Source organism: Setaria italica, chromosome VII (genome assembly GCF_000263155.2).
Source record: "Setaria italica strain Yugu1 chromosome VII, Setaria_italica_v2.0, whole genome shotgun sequence".
Classification (NCBI taxonomy): domain Eukaryota; kingdom Viridiplantae; phylum Streptophyta; class Magnoliopsida; order Poales; family Poaceae; genus Setaria; species Setaria italica.
In genome coordinates this window covers 18,281,644-18,306,239 of record NC_028456.1, presented here as the reverse complement: position 1 = coordinate 18,306,239, position 24,596 = coordinate 18,281,644, and the positions used below count along the sequence as shown (strand labels likewise).

Sequence of the window (24,596 nt, the reverse complement as noted above, 5' to 3'; positions counted from 1 at the left end):
GAGCACCAGAACAGCAGAGAATAAGAGAACACAAATTCAGAAACCTCGAAGGGGGGGGGAGGAGGGAGAGAGAGAGAGAGAGAGCGCATCATCAACTACTGCAGCTAGCGCCTTGTTATCATTATCCTGTCTCGTCCAGGTGACGGAGGGATGGTTCAAAGTTCAGACATGACGGTTGTTCAGGAGCTGCTGTCAAAGTTAAGGTAGTTGTACTTCCATCACCTAGAAAAAAAAAGAGTTACGAGCGTGCAGGTCGCTTAACATTTGTTAACTTCATCCCTTAACGCTGCTTCAGTCAGTGGAAGCTCCGAGGAGGTTTTATCTATGCTTTGCCCTGCACTGATCTGCATCGTCTTTCTAAGTGGCAGTGTACGTTGGACTGTCTCCCATCTCGCGTGTACAATCATTCTCTACTCTTTTCTTTGAATTTTCTCCAAAGTCCAGGAAGGATGCGAACCCAGCATGACGACGGAGCACACGTGGGTGCGCCCTGGCACGCGTCGACGTCTCTTGTGCGTACCGTTGCTTGGAGCTCTTGACCTCACCTCAGCATCACCCTTGGCTCAGCTCCGACTGATGACGGTGACCTGCTACTGGCGCCCGAGAGTGCCCTCTGCAGGGAGGATGGCATTTTGGTGGCACATTGACGTCTGATGTGCGGCTTTCCATCCGATCGATTCACCTTGTTTGTTACTGTAACGTGATGTTACTTGTTTCTTCTGAAAGGCGAGAAATCGATTGTTTCTTCATTTTGTTTTTGTTTCAGACAATATACAGAAGTATGTGCGTGAGATGTAAACTTAGAAGACCTGAAGGAAAAGAATGACCCTGAAGGACATCCAAGTCTTCAACTTTCATCAGAAGTCTACAACTGCTTGCTGAATTTTTTTCCAATAAATAGAAAAGGAGGGCAAATTGTGCAGACATGAGAGGTGCTACAACTGAATTGCTGTGGCACAAACCACTGAATTAATAACCAACCAAAGGGAACAAAGATCTTCTTGGGGGGGGGGGGGGGGGGGGGTGTCAAGTCATGAATCAATGAATTCTCAGTGAGATGTCTAGTTTGCCCTCTGAGAGACAGGTCCTTTAGCAATGAGAACAATTAAACTGACGACGTGCTGCTTCCACAACAAAGAACAGAAGCCAGCAGCAGGGGGATTAACAAAAACGTCACGGCTCAACTCTGGAGATTAATTAGTAGATCAGGTGAAGTGAAAAAGGGCCAAAATGGCTTGGAAGTCACTACTCTTCAGTGGGCTGAACTCCCTTGCCGTCACAGCTCTCTTGTCAGGCAACTTCCAAGCTGTCATGTTCTCTCCAGCACTTGTGTGGAGAGAAACAGCCTCCGGTGCGCCGATGAGCTGTCGCGCCGACCCGTCGCCGCGGGGGAAAAAAGCTTCGCACATGTCCTGTGGTTCTTCAGCAGATCATCATTCATCGGCGGCGCGCAGGCGGTCGGGAGCTCGTCGTCGTCCGTCATGCCGCCTATTGCCGGCCTGGCAACAGCCCGTGCCGACAATGGGTTAGGAGGGGCAGAATATTGCCAGGATCTACATTTTCCGTGAGTGACTGTCATCGGTTGGTGGTCTGTCTGTCTGCCTGCCTACTACGGTCTTCTGCCGTACTGCAAAACCATGACGTGGTTAGCGGCGGCTGGCATGTCCGGCGCCACCACCGACGGCGAGACGGCGGCGTCGCCCTGGCACCAGATGCCGTCTCGGACATGCTGCAGGGTCAGGAACGCGGGGAGCGGTCGCCCTCGGCACGTGATCTCCACCTGCACAGACGGACACAAAGCATGTTGCGTCAGTTCAGCGATGTCATCCGGAAAACAAACTGAAATTCATTTCCAAGAAAGCAAGGAAACAAACTGAAATAATCTTGCACAGAGATAGCATCAAAGCATTCCTAGTTTCCTTACACACTCAAATGAGATGTGCATATGACTCCACACCACACTGATGCACCAATAATGAGTCGTGGAAAGAGTGAGACAGTGATTTGGATCAGTCGATCAGATGGTCCTCTATCTCCTAGGAGCAACCCCACACATGCACAAAAGAAGCATAAGCGCTATGGGCGATGCTCTCTCTGCGAGGCTACGAGACACAAAAGATGCACGACCAGACAAAGGAGGTGGTGCCCGATCGACACCGATGTCTGACGCCCGGGGAAGGCCCCCGAAGAAACCGTTCCCGGTCCGTCCCCCGGCCGGCACGCGGTGGCCCGCTCAACCTACTACTACGACATGTACGGTTTATCCGGGAGAAATTGGAGCAAACTAAACGTGCTTGCAAATAAAGTTGCAATTGCGAAGCACAGATCTCAAGAGCAAGTAATCCAAACAAGTTATTCAAATTACCAAGCACAGATCTGAGATGCACAACTGGAACGACCTCTTGCCTGACTGTTTTTCCTCTCTTTTAATTATGCTTTTTAACCGGCCATGTACGTTCCTCATTAGTTTATTAACCAGAGTCACCCCAAGTTCAAGTCAATGGTTTGGCTTCTTGAAAACAAGTGCTAGGCATACTGAGCACCTACCATAAACAACACAGAAATTCAGACTAAGCATGGTCCAGGAAAGGATTAATGTTGATAGATTGGTTGGTTGATTCTTCCATCCCAAAATCGTCCAGGAGCATGCATGGGTTAGCAAGCAATGCCCACACCCGTGATGTGCAGGTGTTCTACCTTTCTATACGGCCATGCTTGCCTACCTAACATGCCATAGCATGACAGCAACGCCTGCCCCTACTCTGAATTTTTTGATTTTAGGTAAACAGCGCCACCGACATTGCTGATGTCGGCAGCAGATCATGCTGCGCAACCTAAAATAGACCTCGTGACGCATACTCACTAAATAAAATAGATGCTATTTGACCTAATAATTGCACACTAAACCGACAATTAGAACCAAGGATATGGCAAATTTCTATCAGTTTGCAGTAAAATACTTTTTCCTGTAAGATGAGTTTGCAGTGCAGATGCTACTAGATTGGAATGTGCATGCATCAGTGGGCCTTTCTGGTGACATGTTTACAGGTTGAAGTCCAACCCATTAACCTTTCCCCTCCACAATCACCAATTCAATTCAAGTGCTAAGTTGCTTCCTCCATATGAAAGTGGTTATTCAGTTTCATATATGTTGTCTCTCTCCCTCTCTTTTCCATCTCAATGTGACAAATTACACCTTAAAAGCATGCAATAGGAATCCATACTTAGAAAGAAGGTAATAATTCCAAAAACTTGCTGACACAAATATTTCTGAAATCATTCAGTGAAGGATGTTTCTCAGCTATGCATATGTTGGCATACGACAACAATTGTATCTTAAGGTAAGAATCCTTAAATTCAGCTCTAATATATGTTCACCTTTATAGTACTAAGTAATTATTAAGGAAATACTTTTATACAACAATTTTATTAAGGAATGATTGTTTTTATATTGTGTAATAAAAGCGTCATTGTCACTTAACCATCTGTCTGTCATTGTTAGGGTAGTACTAAAATGGAAGCATTGTTTACTAAAATGGAAGCATCGTTCACTTGTACGTTTTTCATACACGCCAAAGAAGTACAAATTGAAAACGCCGTGGTACTACTATGAATAGACAATGAAGTGTTACAGAACAAAATTAGCATTGTGATAGTTATTGCACATCCATCACCTAATTGTTGATCTATCTAGTTGTCCAATATACATGCATTGGCTAAACAGCATGTAAAAGTACAACATAGCTACTAGAACTAGACAATCCTCTGTAGATCAGTCACCCTAGAAAGAGGATTTTTACCAAATAAATTTTATTCTTTGCTATAAGCATATTTTCTTTACTACTGTTTACTCTACTGCAATATCTAGATTTACATCTATGCAACATGCACAATAGAAGGAGCAAGCACATATGAGTTTTAAAGGTATTCCTCGAAATAAATTAAATGAAATAAGTCAAGCAACTTATTGGTGTTTAAAAAAAATGCACACAAGGGTTGTAGCATGCTGGTGATGAAAAAAATTATCTTGCATGAATGCAAAAAAAAAAACTCCCTTACACACAAGAAAATGCAAACTAACAAAGTCCTAACATATGAAAATTCATTAAATTTTGAATACTTCCACTAAATTGCTAACATTCATTTCCACCGACTTGTGCCCAAACAGCATAACCATAGTTACCCAAAAGATGATTCAAACAACATCTTCTCCTAAAAACATTAAAACAAACTAAACTATGTACAAGGTATAGCATGCTGACGCAAAACTGTATCTCTTGCACATATGTGCAAATCTCTTATAAGAAACTGCAAATTCTAATTATCCACAGTTTCATACTCTTGTGTGTTCAGTAGTGCTCTTTCTAACTTATACATACACTGTGTTTCTTTCAAGAAGATTTTTTTTTCACTCTTTCAAAGCGATATGCATATTCTCCTATAGGCATATAGATTATTTCTACATTTGGATTCACCGTTGATGGTTAAATACTAAAGGCTTAATTCTCGATCTTATTCAAATGTTGTTCCTATATGTATTTACCACAACAGGGTATAGAGAAGCAAAAGCAATAACCACCGTCGGAACTTTGACTTTCACCAGCATCAAGCTAGTCAGTTCACAGCTAAAATTATCTAGCTAAGAATCATTAGGTAAAAGGTTAATTTCAAAGTTGCTCAGACAATAATTACATAGAAATTAATGTTGATGAAACTCGCTATGAAATTCCCGCTGATGCGACTGACCTAATTGTGAAGCAAGCTCACACTAGCTATAGGACAAAAGAATCAAAATAGTATTAACTAAGCCATAGTGCTAGCTAGGTCTAACATGATCATGCATGTGGGGATGCGTTTTTCTACATGGAATGCAACCCTCCACCAATCAAGCAAGGCCAAGATGAGGGGGTTATAAAAACGTAATCATGCAGCACGCCAGAACAAAAAAGAAAGGAGCACCTATTATAAATATATATACGAGTAAATTAAAATACAAATTCGCGAATCTTTCGTCTCATCGATCATCGTTCTCGATCGTGCGTAAATGTAAGCGACGACGGTGTATTTAGATCGTGCTGGGGACACTTTAGCAATCAAGGGGGAATTATATAAAGACCACCGGCCGGAATGCACACATATATAAGTGAACAGCTCTTGAGGGCATGATCATATCATCAGATTCCTTCCAATAATTAGGAGTGTTGAGTACATGCAAGAAGATGATGCATTACATCCCTACAACAACTATTGTGTCATAAACTATGTACCCCAATTTGGTGGCTCACTTGATTCCTTTGGATGAGTGTATTTTCCTACAGGAGCGTCCCTAACCTATACGAGGATAACCTGTCATGGGCTCATGGCTACATTTAATTGGCCTGCGATCCGGTGGCGATATCTGGTCACGGCCGGCCGAACGTCCAAACGTCCCTTTTCCACCAAAGACCACAGCCACGCCTACGACATGCACCAATGTGACTAACGAACTGCTGCTACTACATATATATACATACATATACATATATATATACATACATATATATATATATGATGCATTTGGAGTATTTAGTTTCCAAGCTAGTATGTTATACTCTCTCCAGTTTTTAAATACGCGACGTCTAGGACAAGCTAATCAGTTCGTATATGTATAAGATGTTGTAAACGTCATATATTTAAAAACAGAGGTAACACATAGGACAATTTCGCAATAAGCATTCCAAATTCAAAGATAGAGATTGTGAAAAAAAATGGTAGAAGACTAGCAAAGGTACCCAAAAAAAACGTCAAATAAGAGTGCATGTGTACTACTTGCATGGAAATTGGATTGATGTCATGATGTGCAAAGTCCACCAACCAGAATGGAGTATACTGTATACACTAGTAGTTTAGAGGCAGGCAGCGTTGGTGCACCGTTCACGTTTGCTTGCCCAGACTTGGCTGTGGCAACAATGCTTTTGCATGCATGCATGGGCACGCACCCATCAATCACCACCCGTTGCCTTGCCCCAGGGAATATTTTCTATTAGTAGCTAGCTAGGCGAAGGGCACCAGCAAGTACCCTCCAACTAACACTCCGTCCATCCCAACGACCTGCTTCTTAGTCCTCCTCCACATTGTTAAACAATACCCACACAAGACTTTGCACCTAACTATTATATTAGGCGATCGAGCACACGCAATAAATGCCGGTGCACTGCATAGCGATTCCGGTGAGCTCAATTAGTTGTGTGTACATTAGGTGTTCATTTGCAGTTGCGTTAAGTTACTTAATTCTCGCTAATCTCCCCTTGATTCCCGATTGGTAGGTGCACCGAGTGCTTCAATCTCTCTCTCTCCTCTCTCTCTCTCTCCTTCTCTCCTCTCTCTCTCTCTCAAAGACAAAGAGAGCATATGCATGGTCCCCAACTCAAAGCATGCATGAGAGAGAAAGTGGCAAAGGGAAGACTGGAGTACGTGTAGTCCTAAAGGAAGCTAGCCCTTCAGTGCTTCCCTCTTGTCCACAACTCCTTGCTCCAAAGTGCTCTACCTCTAAAGCTAGTGCCTCCTAGTAATGCAAACGCTTCCTTCATTTTAATCGACCAATAAATCCCTCCTCCAAGCAGGTTGCTGCTAGCTCGCATGGACCAGCCGGTGCAAATCAAGAAGGGGGACACGTCACACGTCCGTGTCCAGGCTCGATCGCGAGCCAGTTCGTGACGACACGTACGTGCGCCCATGCATGAGGGAATCATGCAGTGTCCATGCGAGGGATTGCGAGTGAGAGCCGGCTGTGTGTGGTGTGGTCCTCTTGGCTTTTCTTGCTCACCGGTCTCTATTCCCTACCTTTGCTTCTATTGCGTGATGCCCTCTCGCCACCCTTCACCATATGCAACTTGCCATGCCATGATTCTCTCTCTTTCTCTTCCACTTTCTCTCTCTCTCTCTCTCTACACACACACACGCACAAACAATGCATGCACATTCTCGTTCGGAAACCAATCATATGGGCATAAAAGTAGTGGTTGCTCTTGTGGATCCATTCCATTGGCCGTAGCTAATTAAGATGAGCGTGTCTAACCATTCCACACAAAGTGCAGCACTACTAAACGTCCTTATATTTAATTTGTCATCACAAAACCCCAGCTACTAGCAGTGTATAAACCTAATCTATCTAGCTAGCTTACTCTTATCTGATCTTTGTCGCATGATGTGAAAGAAAATCTTTGCATCATGCATCTAGATCTATCTACATCGCGGACACAGTTTGGGTTCACAATCAAGAGTGAGGTCTGAGGTAAGCTCTACGATAGCATGACAGCATATTAGTAGTACTGACAAAGGCTTATTGCACTCATTGGGTATAGAAAACAACGACTAGCTTCGGGGTGTTTTGAGAAGTGGGGTTACTGGCGTTTCAGAGGCCTGCATGCTCACTTGTGCTCTCTCCACCTCCCCGCATGAAAACGAGAACTAAGTAACTAAACTAAGAGCAATGTAAGATTCATCGACCAAATTCTCATCTCGGTGTTCTTTTCTTTTCTGATGGGGAATTTTAATATGACATGGGAGATGCCTCGAATTCATTCTCCTTTTCTTTTTATGTTAGAAATTAATATTTGTATTGTTTGAATTATACATATTTCATTCGAACATCACAATTCAAAAAATAGTCAGTCGGTGGTGACGTCCTACCACTCACGAATTTCCCCGGCTCAGAGTTGTCTGTAGTGACGGCTAGATGCTCGCTGCATTAATTTCACGACTAGGATAGCAACTAAGGGAAAAAAGAGCATCAAGCTAGTAGAGACAAAGAAGAAAGTACAATCCATAAGCATATAGAAAGTGGAGCAGCCGTCCGGTACACTACTATATTAAAAGCATAAATAGATGGAATCTTTTGATTAGCTATGACCTGCCACTAAGTCCTCATTACTATCTTAATAACTAAAGCATGGTCACATTCCATATTCTTGTGCATTGTTAAATCCGCATGCATCATATCCCTAGCTGCTCATGCAGGCCTTTCACCACTCAAGATTGACACATGTTTCAACCTAGTAAAACCAACAACCTCTCTTTTTTTAGGGAAAGAACCTCCTCAATTATTGTTGATAAAAAGTCTAGATAATATAGAATTGGTTGGTAGAGACAAAGTTGACCTTAGAAATGTTTATTTGCATGGCATCTTTTTATAGGAAAAAAATAAACTAGTCTTTGCATGGCGTCGGTGAAGCTAGCCAAGCCTTTCAAGAGCAGCTGATAGTTAAAAATAAAATCATTGTTCCAACAAAGCTGCATGCTCAGCTGATTGCTACATATATATGTGTAGCAAATTTGTTCACTCATCGTGGGTGATATTTGAAACGAAAAGTATGATGGCACAGGATATGGGAGTTATAAGCATTATTCTATTTTGCAAATAGAGATTGATAAATATTAACAAAGACGCTAAGACCCTCTTTTGCTAGGTCTTTGTCCTAATAAGGTCCGATAAATCGGCCTAAAATTCTTCTTACTGAGATCACTCTAGACACCACGAAATTTCTAGGCATCAGTAGTCTAGCTGCATTCTGTGTATTATTATGAAATTCTCATATGTACTGATGCACATCCTCTGGATAAATACTAATTCAATTAATTGAATGTATCTGAAAGAACAAGTACAGTTTAAAAGTGCATTATATTCATCCTTTGAGGATTTTGCAGGATTAGGAAACCAAAAATACTAATAATCAACTTAGCTCAAACTTCTGTAATAAACACCTTGTTTCGGGCTTATTCGGAAACTTCTGTAAAAACTGTGAGCCAAGCGTACAATATATATTTTTTATGAGCTGTGCCACGTCACACCCCACTTCAATTTGTTCATTCTGGAGAGGTGAGTTGACACGTGATCTAAATTTTAACCTCCTGTCACTTCGCTTGGACAACCGACACACACACGTAACCAATCGAGAGCTACTACTAATCATCAGTGCAATTCCTTAGAAAAGAAAAAAGAAAGACTAGTCAGTTACGAGCTTCAATCCGATTAATTAGTATTACAACATGCAGGGACTTTACTGATTGCTACCTTAATTCACACAGCATTAAACATCTTCAAGCTATTGTGTTGCATTTTAGTTGTAGGATTGGTTAGTAAGCTGTCTTTTGTTCCCGTAAACTCCTGCACAACGCCGTATACTGCTTATAGCTATTACGATTCGTCCCCTATGAGGAGGTTAAAGACTGAACTTTTGTCATCCATTATCTAAACAAAAGTATATTGGCCACTCAAGTATAGGATACTAGTTAAGTTTCTGACGCGCGGTTAGCCCGTCAATTCCTAGACACATATGGATTAACGTCCACACTTCTTGTATATAGCCCTGCACTCCACTTATGTGTGTATCCATACGCATCTTTCATATATAGATTGTTGCTTATACGGTTACTCCACCAGAACCCATTTTCTAAGAATCTCATTTATGATTTATGCAGAATTGCAAGTGCATTAGCCACCTGAAAAGTTAGCTGCTGGCCCTTCATCATTGGCATGGCATCTCTACATGGGTGTAGCTATGACCTGCTATGTGAGTGTGCTGTGCGTGCAGGAATTAGCTAGAGCTTGCACTATCTGGTGGTATTTCTGTTTTAAACCAGGACGAGATTCCATGACCATTATGTTCATGTTACTTTAATTTGCAAATGAGACTGATCAGAGTAGATGGCCAGGCAAAACATAAATAGGCAATGCGAAGAGGTGAGATATACATTTATATATGGTAGTGCGAAAAATGTCGACGAAAAGAAAACAAAGCTACGGCCGGTCGTCGTCAAGCGTGTATATGCGTGTGTGTAGTCCTGAACAAAAAGAAGCCTATCATTGCGGTTGCTGAGAGCATATGCAGGCTTGCAAGCTAGGCCTATCGAGTGCAAAAGGAAGCAAGATCTCAAGGCCATTATGAAAAGGATCCATCCCCCAGTGATGGAGCAGCAAGAAATGGTGTGTGTAAGAGAGAGAAAGAGTATGTGTGCATGAACAGAACATCTCTCTCTCTCTCTCTCTCTCTCTCTCTCTCTCTCTCCCTCCATATACGGGCAGAGAGAGAGGACACTCGAGAGCCCTACTTGATGCTTCCTGCCATACGGTGAGAGGTATAGCTCGCTAGGTGAGGATGGTGCATAGCTTTCAGTGATGCATGGTGGGTGAAGGAGGCTCTTTCTAGGGCACCATCTATCCCGCTCACGACTACTCCACCACTCGCAATACACACTTTTGCACACGCCGGCCTGCAGATAGAGCCACACAGGCACTGTACGTCCATGTACAAATCTACTCATGCGCCCTACACATATTTACAGATCGATCGATGAGATGATGAGCACAGCCGCTAGCCCGTGTCGTCGTAGCTCTGTTGCCCTCGCATGCATGTTCTAACTCTACACGCTCACCGTCTCCGGCTGCCATTGCTCGATCTGCAAGCCATTGAAAAGAAAGAAAAGGAAGGGAGAAAGGGCTTTGGGCTGCAATGATGGGAACCCAGGCCATTTTCTGAGCCTACGGGGGCGCATAGGAAAAGAAAGAACAGAAAGGGCGTGTCCATGAGGGCTCAGGCTCTTGCCTAAGCAGCTAGTAGCCTCCTATGCTTGCTGCTGCAGCTCAAGAGTGCTTTTGTGTGTGTACTGTGCGCCCAGAAAATGCAGGTGAAGGGACGGAGCAGCAAGCGGCCAAGGTCCATCACTAGCCAGTGATAACTAACCGTCTATCTAACCCCCTCACTTTCTCTCTCTAGGATGGATGGATGGATGGATGGGCGAGAGAGAGAGAGAGAGAGAGCTACTCTCTTGTCAAGTGGTGGTGGCGGTGGTGGTGGTGAGAGGAGAGGGCCGGGGGTGATGTGCCACCCCAGGACATACACCCCTCACCTACAACAGGAACAAGACCTCACTCACTCTCTTCCATGTCGCCACACACACACACACACACTTAGCATATATATTATGTAAAACACTAGCGAGATGGGTGCATATATACGTATATATAAACATGTGTGTGTGTAGTCCCACATCTGTATGGTACAACGAGTCCCTTTTCTAGCTCTCGAGTTCCTTTCATCACCGATGTTGGGAAAGCAAGGAAACATGCACGATCGATGAGGGAGAGCTAAGTGTGAAGAGGAAAAAAAAGGGGAGGGGAATAAAATATAGAAAAAAGCACCCAACGAAAAAGAGTGGGGAGAAAGATGCATGGAAACCATACGCACAAGCAAGAAGAAGGCGAATAGTGATGCTTCAAGGAAGGAGATTGGAGCTGTGATGAACACCGTACCTCCGATTCGTCCTCCAACCCAAGCTTGCCGGCGAGGTACTTGATCAGCAGCCGCACCGTCACCCTCCCGTCCCTGCAACAACATTAATTCACAGGTTAACAAAAGACCAAAACAAGCCGAAGGAAGATTCGTAAAGATTTGTATGTTCCAACAACTAAATTCATTTGTATTCTACTGGAATAGATGTGATGTGCAGCATTTTTGTACTACTGCATGCATGGAGATTGTAGTGGTGGTTGCATAGAGGATGGGAGGAGCATTGACGAAGCATTAGAAGAATCCAAATGCAGGATGACATGTTTGATTGGTGATGCATCAGTGTCAGATTAAAGAAGTAGATGAGATCAGAGAGGAATAGTACTTGATCCGTAGGTAGCTCCTCGGAATCTGAGGCAAGAATGGCTCCCTCCCTCTGCACGAATCAATCAAAAGGAAATCAAAATTCCAATTTAATTTGACGGGGAGAAAGGAAGAGATAAAGAACCTTATGAATTCAAAACGACCAAAAGTAAGGCCTTGTTTAGTTAGGGAATTTGGGAGGTGCCAAATTACTGTTACAGCACTGTAGCACACTGTAGCGTTTCGTTTGTATTTGTGAATTATTGTCCAAATATTGACTAATTAGGCTCAAAAGATTCGTCTCGCAAAGTACAACAAAACTGTGCAATTAGTTTTTAATTTCATCTACATTTAGTACTCCATGCATGTACCGCAAGTTTGATGTGATGGGGAATCTTCTTTTTGCATAGTGTCAAAGTTGGGAGTTGGGAGTAACTAAACATGGCCTAACAACCGATTCGAAACCGCATGCAGAAGAATGCGCCACATTCTCCAGGGATTATTCGGATCCACCTAGTTTGAAGCAACCGACAAGAGAGAGAAAGAGAAAGAGAGGGAGAGGGAGAGAGGAACACATGAAATGCTCGCATCGTGCAGCAGTAGTGTACTCACTGGTGGGGCGCGGCCTGGAGCGCGAACCAGACGCCGGCGGCCGCGGCGACGGCGGACGGCGGCAGGACGACCCTGATCGCGTCGAGGCCGGAGGCGCCGGCGCCGGGCGTGTAGAAGGCGCGGTGCCCGAACGGGATCAGCGGCGGCGGTGGCGCCGCCGCGGGGCTCCATGGCGGCAGCCAGGGCGGCCCGGCGCGCGGCACGGGCAGGGTTATCGACGCCTGCGGAATGCCGGGCGCGGCCTGGCGAAGGAAGGAACCCGGCGGCACGCCCATGCCCGGCAACGCCTCCGCCGTCGCCGTCCTCCGCGGCTGCGGCTGCGACGACAGCAGCAACGGCGGCGGCCCCGCCGCGCGGTCCGCGAAGGCGCCGAGCTGCGAGCCCGCGGCGCCGGCGCCGGCGCCGGCGCGGGGGGACGACGGGGCGAGGCCGAGCCGGAGCCAGTCCCCGGCGCCGCCGTTTCCGCTACTGCTCCCGCCGCTGCTGCTGCTGCCGCTGGTGCCCGCGGCCTCCTGGTGGTGGCTGCCGGCGGTCTGGAGCGGCCGCAGCGCCAGCGGCTCGGGAGCCTCCCCCCTGGCGCGGGCCTCGTGGTGGTGGTCCGCCTGCCTCTCCTGCGGCGGCGGCAGCGGCGGCGGCTTGGACGGCTCGTGGTGGTGCTGGTCGATGGGCTCCTGGGCCATGTGGCTCGGCGGCGCCGTGGTCACGCCGATGCCCGCTGCGGCGGCGGCGCAGGGCGTGGCATGCGCGTCGCGGTGGAGCTGCTGCAGGTTCCGAGCCGGGACCATCCGGGCCGCCGCCGGCTCATGCCATCCGCCCGGCCGGCCCGGCCCGGCCTAGCGCGCCGCCTCCTGTGCACCCCTCCTCCCGGCCTCCTCAGCTCCCTCCTTGTTGGAGGAAGGTCTCGTGCCCGCGCCCGCGCGCGCGCGATAGAGAGAGGAGACGCGACGACTCGTGTGGGCTACAACAGGAGATGAGATGGGAGGAGAGACAGAGGAGAGAGAGAGAGATGGAAGTAGCTAGAGGAGGAGGTGGAAGAAGACTAGAAGAGGGGAGGAGGGAGCAGTAGCAGCATGGCACGGGGCAGCGAGGACCGAGGAGAGGGAGATATTAGGAGAGAGAGAGAGAGAGAGAGAGAGAGAGAGAGAGAGAGAGAGGAGAGCAAATATAGTTTCGACCCGGCAGGAGAGAGAAAACAGGATTTACTTTTGGACCCTCGTGTGGACAAAAAGAACGGTGCATTCGAGCCCAGACGTTTCCAACGCAAAACCGCATTCTTCCGGGGGCTCTTGTGGAAGAGCGGCGTACGACCTGTAGGGCCAACGGCGTCGCCGGAGCACCGCTGCCACGTCCGATGTGCATGAGCGTCACCTCACCATGACCGCATTATTAACCATAAATACGAGTACATATGCTAAGTCAAGGCTTGGGATCCATTACGCATGTTCATTAGAAAGAATCTAAGTAGCTGAGTTATGCTCGGCTCCGGTCAGCCAAAAGGCTATTAATTAGTTTGATTGGATTTTCTTCCTGGACCCACCCAAGTCCGACGGAAATCCGGTGTAGTTGAGATGGTAGGTGCTAAACCTACAGCGAATCAAGTAATCAACTAGTGCATTAAGGTTTTTGTTTATGATAATATATGTAGTTTTAGTCGATTCATCGGTGGTCCGCAATGGCAACTGAAATTTCAAATCTACAAATTTTTACCAATTTTTATTTACGATGATGTATGTAGTTTAGTCGATGAATCAGAGGTCCGCAGATTGCAATAGCAATTTCAAATCTAAAAAGTAGTAGCCTACAAATGTATTTACCAATTGGAAATTCCAGTGGCAATTTCAACATCCAAAACGTCTCTCCTAGCTAGGCGTCGCGGAGACTTAAAGGTGATGAGATTGCACACATCATTATTCGGAGAACAAACCAAGTGCAATATCAAAAGCATAAACACTCGCGCAACTGGGCTGGACCACATCATAGCTCGTGTTGCCGTGTGGCCCAGCAGCAAAAGCTTGCATGACCCCCAACCAAGCATTTAGCATACCAATCATCCATGGCAGTGCCCACAACGCTTAATTTTTCCCGGTGTGTCTCACTCATGCCACAGTACAGCTCAATCACACGGCTGCCACTTAAGCTCTCTGCTTAGGACTCAATGTCCCAAGTGTTAGCTCTAATGAAGAATGGTTAATGATACGTCACTCGCAAGCTAGAAGAGAGGCATCCAGGACAGGGTTTCTAGCTAGCTTGCATCCGAGAGTGGTACCTTTTCCCATGGCAATTTGTGATAATGCCTAGGATCTTTGAGAAGGTGATGTCCTTCCTACTGAATCGTACCTCTGCAAAGCAGCGTTCAGCAGAGAAAACAGGAGCTTCTCCCACATCGCAGCTTCGTTGCGAGGGTGACATGACTTGCGGCTTACATACTGCCAAAAACGGAAGAGAGCACGCGCCTCTTCTTAGACTTGGGTCGCCCGTGATTATGCAGCTAGCGCCGGCGGTTAAGCCACGTCGAGGGGTTTTATTGGCTGTGTTGAGATTATGCAGTTGGATGATGTGGAAGCACTTGCTTGCTAGCTTTGGTCCCCGCTAGCTACGAGCGCAAGCAAAAATTTAGATGGCCTTTTGTTTGATGCCGTACGTTTTGATCCATTCTTCATCAAGAGCGAAAACACTTTATTATTGATTACTTCATTTAATTTACGTGGTTGTAAAAAGAGGGGGGCAAGCTCAAGGTATTTCCACAAACCTAACTAGATAGAGCTCTACTCTTTTTTTTTTTTGAGGAAGATAGAACTCTACTCTAGTTGACTACTTCCAATGTTAGGAAAAAAAGGTCCATAGTTTTTTTTAAAAAAAAATACTAGGAAATGGGACCTGTAGGTCCCCTTTGTGCACGTGACTTATTTTTCTAGATTTTTACTGGAAATCTGCATTGCAAACAGTAATTAGCATTCAAATGAATGGAATGTTCTTCCATTCGCCCTAATAAATCATGAATGTTCACACTACTTAATCGTGTAGAGCTCTAGGTTACTCTATGAAAAATCCCACTAACCTCCTAAGCTATTTTTTTTGTTCAATTTAGTCTCGCAATTCTATCAGATGGTCCAATTTATCCTTGAAATAATGTGACAGTGGACACTATAAATATATTTTAAAAGTATATTGTGAATTTAGATTATTACTTTTTGTACAATTATATATATTATATACCAAGGATTAATTTTATTATTAGATACCCTAGTCTATCAAAGTAGTGACAACAAAATTCATAACATATTTTCCTAACGTATGTTATGATGTTTACGACCATCCTACAAAATTTAACTTAAAACTCCATTTGTGTGTGGAGAAAAAAACAAATCTTATTAAGGGGTAAATTGGGCCAATTGACATAGTTGTAGGAGTAAATTGAACCAAAAAATAGTATAAAAAACTAAATCTACCGTATAAAAACCTCATCTAAATATACTTTTTATACTTTTTTTACCAGATGTATAAAAACCTAAACCTTAAATGAATTATATGTCTTATTTCCATAAAGGAGAATGAGATTGATATTCCGCATTACTCCCTCGCTAGAATTTTGAGGGCAGTCATGGACCAGGCTTATCATGGAGAGAACCTTGTCCCTAGCGTCCAAATGACACAGGGAGTTATTCTACCTTCCATACAGTCTGCAAAAACCATGTTGGATAGAAAATGTTGCATGTCCAGTTTAGCCAAGGGATTGGTTGTACCACACTAAACGTATTTTTCGTCCTTTCACACCCTGATTTTTTCATCCCTCTCTCCTAATGTTTTTCATCCATCTGATTTTGAGCCAACTGTTAATGCATTTCTTCTTAACCACATTTTCCTCTTTCTCCTAACCTCCCCTCCCGCTCCAATATCCGGCATCTTTCGTTGCCAAGTTTGTCGTCACGCTAACCTGTACAAGTGAGTTGTGACTGCCCTAACACTCACTACCAACCATCCTCCACCATCCTAGACCGTGGTGCCTCTTATGGCTCGCCGTCTGCCAACCAACCACCTCCATCGTTGGGCTAACATTTATCTTCGTCGTTCTCCTCTAAATCCAAGATCCTATCCCCCAAAATCTTCAAAATAAATATCTAATTTAACCTAGTGGACAAGCCCTATCTTGTTAGGGATGGAGCCATGAGGGTGGATGTCGTAAGAGTCGGAGGAGGTGAGCAGAGAAGGGAAAAATAAGGAATGTGGATTGGAGGCGTGAAAAAAATAATAGAGTCAAGAGAGTATTGTTTGGATGGTTAATTGTAACTTAGAATAAGCTCAACCTAGCTAGTGATGGAACCATCAAGGATCAACCTCTTGTTTTACATCATGCGTGTCTCACTAAATTTGGCTATTTTTATCGGTGATTTGGTAACACAACCATCGACAATGAGGCACTTGTACTGGCTTCGTCAACCTGAAGATATATCTGCTCAGTTCCTTATCGAAGTTTATAGATGTGAGTGTGTGATACGTGTATTGTGTGCATGTGTTAACTTAAAAAAATACTCGAGTCAACTTTCCCATTGATTACTTAAACCCTTAAATAGATCAATACCTACCTTCGGCATCATGCATTCATCGACAATCATGAGGACTTATTAAGTACTGAGCCATATGGACCCTCCACTTCTTGTCGATATTAATTTTTGATGAGCATATGACAGGAGAGTTAGCACAATTCCTCAACTGCCGTGGGCGTGGGGTGTTGGTTATGCGATACGTGTCCCTGGTTTAGTCCAATCTCATTGCACAGGTATCCAGATTAAGAACTAGATAACTATACCAGTGAAGTGTCATAGTGATGAAACTCATCTCACACCTGGTAAAACTCTAATCATAAATGACCTTTTCATCTCACACCTGGTAAAACTCTAATCATAAATGACCTTACTAAGTCAGCAAAATCGCTGAGGTGGTATAAAATTTAATGCCCATAAATCTTTTCATGAAACTCCATTGAAACTGACCTTACCAACGGACATGGTGACGAATTGAAAGAAGCTTGATGTGATCCAAATACACCTGTCTAACTTGTCGTTCTGGTGGCTCACACCAAGTCTAGAAAGATAACAACAAAACATTCTCATGTCAAATTAAGAAAATGGTAAAGACTTTGCAAATTAGAAACCAGTCTTTGACTTTGCAAATCTAGGCTTCGTTCAGTTCTCTCGGAACCGGTCGGAACGAGATCTATTCCGCACGGATTGATTTGACCTGGTTAAAAATCCGACCTAACATAAAATAACCGTTCGATTCGGACCGGAATAGAGTCGGTCTTGATTCTAACCAGAATAGAGCCGGTCTTGATTCTATTCCAACTCGTTTTAGTTATTCCGACCTCTTAGCGATCCAGAATCAATCCCCATGGCTTAAGTCTTGACCTCCAGAACGAAACCCTCCAGAATCGAGTGACACAACCGGATTCACTCATTCCCCTTTCCATGATTCAATTTTGAACAACCGAACAAGCCTTAGTGTACCGAGGCATCTCATCGACTTAGTTAATTGGTTCATAAGGTCGGCGTGCACAGCAGGCACGTTTTGGATCCTCAACGGGTTGGAGAAACCATAATAAATACATATATGTATACATATAACTGTATTATATATCTAGAGCAAACGGCTAATGAGTTAGTAGCTGAGATTCCGTTTTCCGGCACAATGATGTACGCCATCCAAAAAGGCAAGCGGCAGGGGGCAACTGTACCCTGGCTGCTACGTAACACTGCGCCAAAACGCGACGTGGATGTGTGCGAGGCGGATGATGTGCGCCCCCAAGCTAACCCACCAGTGGACCCTTCGTTCTTCCGTTCCGGCGATGTTTTTAATTTTTTTCCCCAAAATTAAATTAAATATATTATTGAAAAAAAGCTGCCCGCCGGTCCTCGAAAAGTATCTGTACGTACGCTGCGGCCAGCTCCCCAACCGTACGTGCTACAGTAGTAGGTATACGTACGTGGAGATCCGGTAGGTGTACGCGTCCACGTCAGCCTTTATACGCCGCGCGTACACGTGCGCCGACGAGCCTTTCGCTGTCGCCGATAGGGACGTGCGCGTACGTATACGCGGCTAGATACCCTGTACGTGCTCGAGCTGACGATTCCACGGCGCATGCATGCCGTCGAGGCGTCGCGCTCCGATGCGAATCTGGGAGATGGACGGGCGGATGGACGGCCACCGCGCAACCTGCTGCCGCGGGCACGCTGGATTTATTCGGTTGCATTGCACCGGCAGGTCGGGGCGGCGGTCCCGGCCTCGCCGGCGATTGGATTCGCCGCCGATCGGTGGCCGGCCGGCAGGGTCGGAGTCGGAGTCGGAGTCGGACTGGACAGATCGATCGATCTCCGAGCTACAAGAGAGCTTGGAGGGACCGAATGGGGATTGCGTTGGCCCACCATTTCGATCATCCGTGGCTACTAAAGCCAGCTATAGATTCACGTGCCGATAGCTGTTGAGGAGCGCGTGTGGAGACTGGAGACTGCTGTTGCGGTGGTGCTGTCAACGCCGCTCATGGACCATGCTGCTGCTAACCGGGTGGGAATGGTGGATGCTTCGTATAGAGCGGGGTTACCATTAATCCAACCTCCAAGGATTAAGGAAGCTACTATATAGATAAACGTTCTGTCCGTGGATGCATGCGCCCCTGGCATTCTTCCTCAAGAAAATATTTTATTTGATACGGAAAACAACTCAATTTTCTCAACTTTTCCCTCCATGATGTGACATCAAATTGATTAGTTCTAAGGCCATGTTTAGTTACTCCCAACTCCCAACTTTGACACTATGCAAAAAGAAGATTCCCCATCACATCAAACTTGCGGTACATGCATGGAGTACTAAATGTAGATGAAATTAAAAACTAATTGCACAGTTTTGTTGTACTTTGCGAGACGAATCTTTTGAGTCTAATTAGTCAATATTTGGACAATAATTCACAAATACAAACGAAACGCTACAGTGTGCTACAGTGCTGTAACAGTAATTTTGCACCTCCCAAATTCCCCAACTAAACACGGCCTAACTTCCATTCCTTATTTAACTTTTCTGCCACTTCTATAAGTTAAGTAGGGTGAAATGACCTCGAGATCATCTCTAAAAATCATGAACCTTGTTCCAATGATAAAACAAATGAAGGTAAAACCAATTTTTCCAGATAGCACACAGCATGTACCTTTATAGTTTTAAAATTAAAATTCACCAAAAGACTACTATTCACCATGCTGTTGCGGTGGTACTATCAACGCTGCTCATGGACCATGCTACTAACAAGGTGGGAATGGTGGATGATTAGTACAGTTCGTATAGAGCGGGGTTACCATTATTCCAACTTCCAAGCAAGGAAGCTAGCTAGGTGCGTTCCGTCGGTCGATCCATGCTCCTACCATTCTTCGTCCAGAAAATTGCTTATTTCATATCAGAACATAACTCAATTATTTTTTTCCAAAGATCTTTTCCCACATCAAGCGCTAGCTTCCGTTCCTTATTTGATATTTCTATCATTTATGTAAGTTAAGTTGGGTGAATGACCTCGAAATCATCTCCAAAAATCATGTAACTTATTCTAATTATAAAAAAATGAAGGTTAACACAATTTTTCTTAAAAACACACATGCACATATATATTTTTATTAAAACTAAAATTAACCAAATTAGGCTACTTTTGAAACTTATTTGAATGTTTATGGCACCAAAATACTTTTCAAAAATTGCAAGAAAATAACTAACACTCCTCACATCAGCTTCAGTAATTTATTGAAGTATTTGCTAGCGTAAGTTACATAAAGGCACGTTAGCATCAGAGAGCGACGGCAACAAGACAGGTCATGATACTCTAGTGACCGGGGATGAAACTAAAAACAAAAACCCTTGATATAAACATTGACATAATAATTGATATATAACTTCATAGTAAAAACAGGGACTCAATATCTTGGACCATAATTAATGTCCATATCAAACACTGATTATTTCACAAGACTACCAGAGGAATTAAATATGTGCTCATGGTCACTCGTATTTTTATTGCATCCGTGTTGATGTCAATATTGTCCTATGTAGTACTCTGACCTTCTAAATTAAAATATTAGCAGTTCCGTTTGAAAATCACAAGGCTTATTTTATTTCTTAAGTTAAAGATTTGACCAACCATTATTGAGTAATGCATACTTTTCTTGAAACAAAGTTTGATGTCATTAGATTCGTATTTGATTCTTTTAATTATGAGCATAATTTGTATCACATAAATAAAATATTAGTAGAGTAACCATTAGACAAGCCCTTTGGCGTAACCAAATGAAATATGTCTTGAAAAAACGGAGTAGTTTGTTTCTCCACAACAACAATTACCAACCTATCTGGATTTTTGTAGGTTCGTGTAGTATCTTAAAAAATTGCAAAAAGACCCTCTCTATGATTCTATCAGCTCAATACTCATTTGCTCTTTTATTTCCTTTCTCACTACTGGATGCATGCTTTCTAGATGAAATAGTGGTGCTAAAAATTAAAAAAAAACAAGATGGAAGCTACAAAGGTATTTGATTGACTAAAAATATCTATCAACTATCACGTACAACTTGCAAATTAAATCCCAGTAATATCTATCCCTAGCCTTAACCAAGTCCAATACTAATCTTATAAATGGCCTGCTGCAATAAATGGATAATATTTCTTATAATCATTCATGAATTCAAACATCAATACGTGATGATAAAAAAAAGGAAATAGGCGTATGCTATAGTCTACATGCTCCTTCCAACCATAAGTCGATGACTCAATGTCGATCACCACTCCATCATCATCTAGTTTTTATTTCATGTTAATAGATGAACAAAAACTATGAGGGATCAGCCCATTCGTGATGAACTATAGCGACAAAACATTTTTACTCACTAGCACATGAATTTATAGGAAAGTAAAGTTTTCATTAATATGATTTTAGATGTATAAGGGACATGCTTATACCATATTTAAACAAATTAAATAATGTAATTCTAAATATAACGAGCATACTACTCAGATGGCAATCATATTCAAATATATTAGTCATGTTCACATATAACAAATAACATGAGCATTTTTATTGCTTGTAGGGATGAAACTCATGTGAGCATCAGTGGGTACCAGTGCACCAACGCCAAAACAAAATTTTAGTGCTAACAACCAGGCATCCACTATCTATGTATACTCTTAACGAAAAATGAAAAAGTCCATTTTACTCCCCTCACATATTCACTTTGTCCATCCCACACCCTAACCAAAATGTTGACTTAATTTACTCCTCTATCCTATTGACACAAGCTTAATTTAGCCCTTAAGCGGGATTCCTACCTGGTTTTGCCTATGTGGTGTGGATTTGACCAAGTCCAATCGTTGTTTTGGCAAACTAAGCTGTATGACCTGGAGAGCCAAGCAGAGCCGACCTGCATACCTAGAGCCGAGCCGCCCGAGCTGAGCCCTTGCACATCACGCATGCCAAGAAGCCAACAAAGTTGTCGCCCGCGGCCCGAGCCACACCTGAACTCATTCGTTTACGGTCGCCTATGCAAGTTTCTCGTGGACGGCAGGAAGTAGTACATTATGCACCGTATATTTTTACTTGTTAAGATCGTAAATTCCTGTATTATTTTTCACACAACAAGCTAATGAAGGGAACAAGCTCATAATAGTAACATCATTACCATATGACACAACCCTTCACAGTAATACAATAGGACTAATATACATTTGGTTTTATTGATCTGTAAGTATCGTTTCCTTCAGTTTCGCATCATTTCTCACGCAAGCCAATGAAGGAAACACAAGTTCATGCAGTAACAGTATTACTACATAACAGACATTCATAGGGACTAAAGCGTAGTTAATTTTGTTGATCTTTATATAATCTTTAACACTAACAAACCCAATTTGGTAGATGCATGTACAACAGTTCCAAAAAATCACAAAAAACATCCAGCTTCCTTAATGCAATAACTTTGAGTTGATTTCTTCAATTTTGCAGCTTCCAAAATGCTACCCTGTTGTAACACCCCGTCCTCCAAAGCCGCACCGCCTAGCCCTTCCGAGGGACGAGCACGCATACACATAGCACCCTGCTTACACTTTCGTCCTCGTTTCGTGTAAAAGGGTTAACCCGAAGGTGCTATAGCTGGTTGACAAAGGTTTATAAGTTGGCTCCACCCTTGCTCAACTAGCAAGGTGGTACTAAACATACGCACCTGCGCTCATGGGCCACACTGGGCCAACCAAACTGGACCGGGTGCCACACCTGTTGATAATGAAAACATCACTGCAACATGCTTGGAACATTGTCTTGCTCCCAAATGCTCTTCACTTGCAGCCACTATGTTGATGCCTTTCTTCTCTTAGTAACTGGCACAAGAACCTAGGAATTTGACAAACCCATTAAAGTTAGTAGAGAAACCTATTTACTAGTTTATGCTTTTCTTCTCCATTTCAGTAATGCTCACCAATGAGCTTAAACTTTCAGGAGCTTGAGATGCTATTTAAGCTTGCATCCTTCCAACCTGCAAACCGATAACACAAAACATCAATTACATGGCCACAATCATAGCCAACAACTCTCCCGCAGACATGCAAAAGAAATCTTATTTCGACACTAATGCAAGTAATATGAAATTCGCCAACATATTAAGAGCATTGTGAATAGGTCGGGAAACAAGGTGTCATGGGAAAAAAATAATGTTATTGTGATACCACTCATTTTGCTGACTGTTCTTAAGCAAATTTTAGATTACACATTAGATTTCTACAAATGATACTAAAATTGGTGCTGATGAGGACATCGTCATGTTGGACACGCACGAGTTATGGTCTTTCCCAAGTTACAATTCGTCACCAACTCGGTCGTCGCATTCGTTTCGGATTCAGCCGATACCCCTGCACGGTTTCGGCCATATCTTCCTCATACGACATCGAAACGAGGCATTCTTTCATGCGTTGGATCGAGGATGCCGCTGCCGTTGTTTTGGTTCTGGTCCTAGCTCCAGAAGGTTCGTGGATCATTATGTGTGACCACGACAAGGTGTTGCGTCACTAGTTTTGGGCCAACTTGGCCTTGTATCGTGTCGGGCCTTAAGCCCAAGTTGTGGGCTCCCCCTTCCTGGTCGCCTCCAACCCTAGTTCGCCCCTTTTGATATAAACTCAGTAGCTGCCGCCTTAGAAACTGGGGATTTTGTTTAGTTCCAGTTTTCCTTTGAGAAACTAAGATTGATTCGTTGTAACTGTGGCGACAAGTCCTTTTATAGTGATCTAGGGCCCCTATTCTTGTTCTCCTCGACTGTGTCGATTAGTCCTTTCGAATTGAGAGCCTGAACCCTTCTTTACTTCATTCATATTTGCAATATCAGATTACGTGTTTATACTTTCTTGCTTGTGTCCTTCGATTCGCTTGCAGGGAAAGCTTTCTCGGCGAGGTCAATCAAGTTGTGCTTGGTTGATAACCAACGGAGCAGTGGTGTAGCGGTTGCAGGGATTCGAATCGTGTCTGATTAGAAGCCCGGATCGTCAACGTCGAGTCTCCACATATCGAATTTATCACTACCTTTCGGAAGATCGGACCAGTGCTACATCAAGCGTTCCAAATGCTAGCTCCATGTGCATATTTGTCACTCTACTCCCATTCATTTAAATTTTAAACGAAAGAGCTATTGCAGTCTCCACTGAAATAAAATAGTACCAGTGCTTTTGATGGATAGTATTGTTCGGCAATAAATACTATCGGCTATTCATGTGCCAATAAGGCTGTCAAGCATCCATTTAATTAGTACATCAGTGCTCTTGGAGATTTATGTGGCTGTTGAGCAAAATCGCAGACGGTGTAGTAATTCATCGATTGACAACAATAGGGCAAAGGAATTTCTTTGATTTAGTAATTTCATGAGTACGGTTTGACCTTATCAAATTATAGGGTTTCAAAAAAATTTCAAGCATGATAGCTAGTTACCAAAATAATTGGTACCATCTGAAATTTATACATCCACGTATTAGAGCTGAATTTTGCCTAGGCTTAGAAACCAAAGCGTAAGCGGGCATGTGGTGTTTTCATGGATTGGAAATAAAATCATATTTTATGTTTAGTTTTATTGAGAGAAAAATTCATGGTAACGGCCATATTGTTCGTATAAATAACGTTCACGTATAAATTTGTAAGCGTATGGATACCGTTGTAGCTTCGATATTTAGGGTATCGAATCCACGGGGAATGTATGTGTACTACTCTTCGAGTCTAGAACATCCAAAGACAACAAAAGATAAGTAGGCGAGGGTAGAGATGACTCCTATGGGTAGAAGATCTTGGGTTAAGATAGGTTA

General features: G+C 43.7%; 1 protein-coding gene across 1 annotated transcript; it reads right to left on the bottom strand.

Annotated features, from left to right (window-relative positions):
* Positions 1-875: 875 nt before the first annotated feature.
* On the bottom strand, positions 876-13,382 carry LOC101776703 (wiskott-Aldrich syndrome protein homolog 1-like). Its single transcript, XM_022827915.1, has 4 exons — positions 12,243-13,382; positions 11,653-11,703; positions 11,291-11,363; positions 876-1,780 (listed from the first exon to the last, which is right to left on the bottom strand). Exons 1-4 carry the CDS (start codon positions 13,025-13,027, stop codon positions 1,610-1,612), a joined length of 1,080 nt encoding a protein of 359 aa, XP_022683650.1. The 5' UTR covers positions 13,028-13,382; the 3' UTR covers positions 876-1,609.
* Positions 13,383-24,596: the final 11,214 nt, after the last annotated feature.